Genomic DNA, 6,561 nt, shown 5'->3' with positions numbered 1-6,561 from the left:
TTTTAAGAGAATGATGAACTAACATTAGAACATTTAGAGAATTATAATACAATAATTTAATATCAGTTACAAATTTGTTTATGTTATCAAGCATCTCCTCAATCTTAGGGTAAATCAGACCAAGATGGAATCAATGAACTTCTTGAGGCATCTATTGTAAACACATGGGCGCTCTAGATGAACTAAGTGACCAGCTTTCTTTATTCCTTCTAATGTGCTTTTCTCTCCCAGTTGCCTGTATGTCATTAACAATTAATCTTATTATACCATTCTGTATAAATTCAGTTGTAATCTTAGTAATAAAGGGTATACAAAAAAGTGAGTAGTGTTTATTAACTAAATTATAAAATACATATAAAAAAATCTTATCACTATTAATATGTATAACAATTAATATATATTAATATTAAAAAATAATTTTGTTAAGATTTTTTTATTTAATATTAAAATAATATATATTGGCATCAAAAAATTAATAATAAAATATAAAAATAATTATCAATAAAAATTTTAGTAAAATTACAAGTTAATAATTAAAAAATTATTAAAAATATCTTTAAAAAATAATTTAATTATTAAATATGTTAAGTAAAATTTAATGATAAAAAATAAAATTTTTGTTAAAAGATATTTTTGTAAAAAATTATTTATTTTTTCTTAAAAAATAGATAAAATTAACATTAGTTAATACAAAAAAATTAAAATGGATTAAAGAATAAGTTTTTTTAAAAGTTACAAGAGAGAAGAATGTATATTTTACAAATAAAGAGGAAGAAAGTGTCATTTTAGTATTTCTTAGAAGAGAAGATTGAAATTTTCTCTAAAATTTAATTTGTGCATTAATATAAAGAAGTTATGTATTAAAATATTTAATTATGAATTAATTAACATATTATTAAATTAAAATGTTGATTTCATTACTAATGATATATATTTTTAAAGAGAAACACTAGGGAATTAAAATTTATTATTTTTTGTCATTATTATTTAGCCATTAACTCAATTCTTTTAGTTTAATTTTTATTCCATACTTTTAATATTGATAGCTAACTGATTACTAAAATCAATAAAATTTAATAGCCTTCTAACATTCTTCATTTTTAAAATTTAGAAATCATAAATATTTAGGGCTTGTTTAGAAAGTTTTAAAAGTAACTTTTTTGAGTTTTTTATTTATGAAAAGTAGTAATTGTAATGTCTGGTATAATTTTCAAAACCAAATTGCAACTTTCTAAGAAGCTATTTAGAAGTTTATAGAAAAGTTAAAAAAATAACTTCTTTGATAATACTACTATTTTTTATCACATTTTTATAAAATAAATATTTTTAGAACTAAAAACCCAAATATAAAATAACTTATTTATAAACTACTTTTAATATAATAATTTATTGATTAAGTAATTTTTTTAAAAAAATTAATTAAACAATTTCCTCAATCAAATGAAACAAAGAGAGAAGTAGTCTTACTCTTTCATATTCTGCGCGAGTTCTAATTTGAAAATTTGATCCTTTTCGCCCCATAGAAGATGTATTCTCTGAACAATTATTATAAGTTAATTAGTAACACGAATTGAATGATGAGTTGCAGTTATGAGGATTATGGTGTAAATTAAAGTACCTGTGGAAAGTTTGGGATGGTGATGTCTCTGTTGCTAATTACTAAGCCCTCTAGTAACTCTCCTCGCTCCTTCCTATTCGAGAACATCACCTATACTCATTCATTCATCAAATTAAACACATAAACTTACTCTACATCGTATAATCACTCAAATTCATCTCCTCATATAGTTATATCACATTTCAATTCAATCAAATCAATTTATTAAATTAACTAATATACATTAGTATTTTTTTGTCTCTAATGTTTATGTTTTTTTTTTAAATATGTTTAACATTTAATTTTATTTTTAACGTTTTCAATTTATGTTAAAACTAACTCTGAAGTTTTTAATTTTGTCCTTCAAATTTTACATGAAATTAATATTTGGGGATAATTTTAACTTAAAGATAAAATTGAATAAAACTAAACGTCGAGAACAAAAAACATACTTTACCCAATAATTTAAGAGACCAATTTAACTCACGCATAAAATTTGATGGATTAAATTGAGCATTTATATTAAAAGATTAAAAAAAAGAATATTTTGGTAAATGCTGATTCCGCATTTTAGATAAAATTTAAACGTTTTATGATGATATATAGGAGAGTCGAAATTCAATTAGGTTAACAAATTGTTGACTTTAACAAAAAAAAAACGTCTAGGGAACAAAATTTTATTTTGAGGTTAGAAAAGAATAAGAAATCGTAATATATATATATATATATATATATATATATATATATATATATATATATATTAAAATAAAAAATATGTTTTAAAACTAAACTAAACAACATGTATAAATACATAAAAGCTTATTTTTAATTTGTTGTATAAATGTTGAATAGTATAAGGAATATTGCTATTTGGGGAACCAAATATGAAAATAGATTAGTTTATCAACCACCAAATTAAAATCCCTATATACATATACAACCACTTTCCTATGCTGTTAGGTAATGTTAGTTGAACTATAAGTAACACTCCTGCCATTTTTAATTTCTAGCCGGCATTATGGTCCACTAGCTAGTTGTAGCGTATTTTCTTAAAATATCATTTATTTACCTATATCTTATTCAATTCTTGTGTTGCACCTTTCAATAACATTAACTATATATAAAATATATAGAATATTAAAAATATTATTGATATATTAAAATTAACTATTATATATTTATATATAAATATATATTATTTAATTTATTTTTAATATATTTAAAATAGTTGATATAATATAAACAATTTGAGTTGCCGTGCTATTTAGTCATTAACTCAATAAATTTGTTACGATTAAATTAAGGAAGCCACTTAAATAAAGATATCAAAAATATTTTTTTAAAAGATATTTTTTTTAAAATTAAAATTTAACATATATAATCAATTAAATGGTGTTATTTTTATTAAAATTAGACCGGACAAATTAGTTTAGTCAAAAAATTAATAAATTAAATAATTTTAAACCGACAGAAAAAAAAGAGCTAAAATTTAAGATTCTCAAAATTAATATACATAATAAGAGTATTTTAGTTATTTTCTATAATAGAGGTATTGTAGTTATTCTTTTATAAAAAATAATATTAATTTAGACCGATTCAAAATTTAATTCATTATTTTTCAGTCAAATTAATTTATCTAGTCTAATTTCGACAAAAATAATATAATTTAATTAATTATATGTATTAAATTTTAATTATTAAAAAATATCTTAAAAAAAATTAGACCTCTTTATTAAAGTGACTCCTTTAAATTAAATTGAGAAACCCACCTTTTTTTATGTATAAATTTTCTTGTACTCTTAAAATTTAAAATGCATGTGTCTAAAATGGGTACTAGTTTAGGTCTGTTTCAACTTTGTTTTCATCATATTTTCCATATTCAATTTCTTCACACAATCATGTATTCATCTTTTACCAATCCCATAGAATTACATGATACTGCGCTAGGTGCAAGACCTACCTAATCGCTAATATCGATAAGCATGATATATATTCAATGTTTCACTCGTTTAAGTCGAAGACACGTACACAGAAAATTAGAGATATATATTTATTTATTAGAAGAACGTACTAACAAGATTAGTAATTCTAAATATTTATTAATAAACTTATTAATTGTTTTGAAACTGGATCAGAAACGATAATCATTCATTCATCGTGTAAAGAAGTTAATAAGTTATTGTCAAGCTCAGACTTGAAAGTGCATTTTTAAAGTATTTTTGTCACACAAAATTAAATAATGAGTAACGTAACCAATATGCGCTCACATGATAAATGATCATAAACTGCAAATTTCTTTTGTTTTCAGGAGTCTTATGATGCTTTGAAACAATAAATTAAACAATGTGTTAGTCAAATATTAATAAAAATAATAAATTTTATTGTTTATGTAATATTTTGTTTTTAAAAAATATTTAATTTGTATAGGTATATTTTCAGTGTAAAGACAATTAAATATAGGAAAAGTCTAGAGGCCAACAATTTTTGTGTTTTTTTGCCAGTATTTAACCATCAAAAGAAAAGTGAGTGATTTCCCACCATTAGATGTAATCTCACAACATTAAAAATACTATTGATGGCCTATTGATGGTTACAAAACTTCAAAATTGTTGGCCTCCTAGCACTCCTCTTAAATATATATTAAAGATAAAATCAAACATTAATTACCATCACATATTTAATGTCTTCAATTCAATTATATTATTGGTCATCAACTCCTAAGAGGATCTGATCATAAAAAACTAAATTCTATAATTACACTACTCTAAATGTATTATAACTAAAGTCTATATTAACAAGACGTTGTACATGTGTTTTCAGAAATTGTGATCACCAAAAAAATATTTTATTAAAAAGAAAATAAAAATACATACCTCAAGAAAATCTCTGTGTAAACGATCCGGGAACCAGAGCTTCTTGTGGGCAGCAACGGAGAGAAGGGCCTTAAGGCCCTTCACAGATGTAGGCAGCAAGAGCTCGGACGATGAAGAGAATCCGAGCTCTTGCAGCGTCGTAACACTGATGGAATCCGTCATGGCCAAGATGGATCCTGAGATGACCAGTGCTTGGACTATCTCAGGATACATCTCGGCCATCTTAAAAGCCACCATCCCGCCATAACTAAACCCAACCACAACACACTTCTCCACCCCAAGCTTTCTCAGTGCCGCCGCCAGACACTGCGCTTGGAACGTGGGTGACCTCTCCGTCTTGTTGGTTTTGGAGCCTCCGAAGAAAAGAAGGTCAGGGACGTAGACAGAGTATTTCTTTGTTAGAGCTCCAATCTGGAACTGCCACGTCACTATCCCTTCGGCAGCGAAACCGTGCACCAGCACCACAGTTGGCTTCTTGGGTTGGGATATGATTTGGGGTTTTTCGTGTTTTTTGTTTGGTTTCTTTACGGTGTCTGAAGGGACCCAGAAACTCATCACTGTCCCTGACTCTATCTCAACCGTATAGGGAGTTATCCCTGCCATCTTCATTAGAGCATTCATTAAGGGCTTCTGTGCTGCCACAAGGTTCACCATGATGATGATGATGATGATGATGATGGTGTTTCTCAACTTGATTTGAAGGGCGCGAATATAAAGAAAAGAGGGTAATCTTTGAAAAGTGGGGTTTGGTGGTGGGCTGTTATCGCTTGTTTTAAACTGGAAATTGGAAAGCTATATTTATGTTTTAGAATTTCAAAGAGCATTTCGTATTAGGAAGAGTGTTAGGTAAACAATAACCATCTTAAACAACATGAATAATCACTAATTAAATAAAAATATAATATATTTTATTTTAATATTATTAATTAAATTTATTTTTTTATTTTTATTAAATCATATTATTCACACATTATTTAAAAATATTATTAGTTACTTATATTTTTTGTTCGTGTTAATGGGTGTGTGGCAGCTCATAGTCGTTCACTCATTTTCCTATTTAATTTTTGTAATAAATATTGTCGAGTGTTGAAGTGTCTTTTATTGTTTTACTAACTTGGGGTCAGGAGTTTGACTAAGTGGAATAGGTTTTTTTTTTCTTATACAAGTTATTGAATATTTAGATATCATGGTCGACGGTGAATGTTTGATGACTATAATGATCATCATGGATTGACCATCAAATCGAAATTTGACAAGTGTCCTAATATTTGTTGTTAATTATAAGGATTTTTTTGTATTGAAAGAGGTTTACTTGTTTGCTTTTAAAGTTTTAATACTCTTTATTTCTTAGTTTGGTAATGTTTTTGAATTATTATATAAATTCTAATTTAAGTTTGTTTTAATAGGAAATTAGATAAAAATATATACCATAATTAAATTTGGATGATTTATAATTATCCTGTACGAAGAAATAAGAAGAACAATTTTGATAGCAAAATGCTCTTCTTTTTTTTTCATAACTAAGAAGAGATTTAGTCAACTCAATTCCTATTTAAACTGTATTTTAAAGTCAATAAAAATATCTAAATTATATAAAAAAATAGGCTTTAAAGAACTTAATTAAACTAGTTTGTTGTAATGGTAGTTCAGAGATATATTTTAGAATTTCAAAGAGCATTGGTGTTGCGTGCTAAAGGGTCTACTGTGGCAGCTCATAGTCGCTCACTGATTTTTGTATTTAATTTTTGTAGTAAAGAGTATCAACTACTATCAACTATTCAAGCGTGTTTTATTTTTTACCAACTTGGGGTTCTTTTACACACTCCTCTTTTTACTTCCCACATGCATATTCAAATGGCACTCGTCTCTTTTACACAGTCCTCTGGAACAGCAGTGAAGGCACCAGGTCGCCGACCACCCTCTATATATCGCTTTTCTCTCTCCCTAATTGATGGAATTTTTTTTTCTTTTTTTTTTTCTCTAAACAATCTGAGTGCTTTCTTATTGTTGTTGTAGTTGAAATTTGAAGAATTTGATGTCGTTGAATTTAAAAGAAAAAAAAAATTGAGATGGTGATGGCAATGATAACGA

At 26.0% G+C, this 6,561-nt stretch overlaps 1 protein-coding gene across 1 annotated transcript; it reads right to left on the bottom strand.

Moving 5' to 3' along the window:
• LOC112789286 (uncharacterized) lies at positions 1–5,250 on the bottom strand. The gene is made up of 4 exons (XM_025831135.3): positions 4,471–5,250; positions 1,619–1,708; positions 1,468–1,535; positions 1–235 (listed from the first exon to the last, which is right to left on the bottom strand). The coding sequence occupies exons 1-4, from the start codon at positions 5,122–5,124 to the stop codon at positions 115–117; spliced, it is 933 nt and encodes a 310-aa protein (XP_025686920.1). The 5' UTR covers positions 5,125–5,250; the 3' UTR covers positions 1–114.
• Positions 5,251–6,561: the final 1,311 nt, after the last annotated feature.

Source organism: Arachis hypogaea, chromosome 1 (assembly GCF_003086295.3).
Source record: "Arachis hypogaea cultivar Tifrunner chromosome 1, arahy.Tifrunner.gnm2.J5K5, whole genome shotgun sequence".
NCBI classification, from domain to species: Eukaryota; Viridiplantae; Streptophyta; class Magnoliopsida; order Fabales; family Fabaceae; genus Arachis; species Arachis hypogaea.
Note: the sequence above shows the minus strand (reverse complement) of the source record. Positions and strands in the feature narration are given on the sequence as shown.

What these genes read in the sequence shown, in the direction of transcription:
- LOC112789286 (XM_025831135.3), bottom strand. Translation starts at nt 5,124, where the DNA reads ATGGTGAACCTTGTGGCAGCACAGAAGCCCTTAATGAATGCTCTAATG. An exon ending in TACACAGAGATTTTCTTGAG is followed by an intron (nt 1,709 to 4,470) that starts GTATGTATTTTT and finishes GAATGAGTATAG; the next exon opens with GTGATGTTCTCGAATAGGAA. An exon ending in CCATCCCAAACTTTCCACAG is followed by an intron (nt 1,536 to 1,618) that starts GTACTTTAATTT and finishes ATAATTGTTCAG; the next exon opens with AGAATACATCTTCTATGGGG.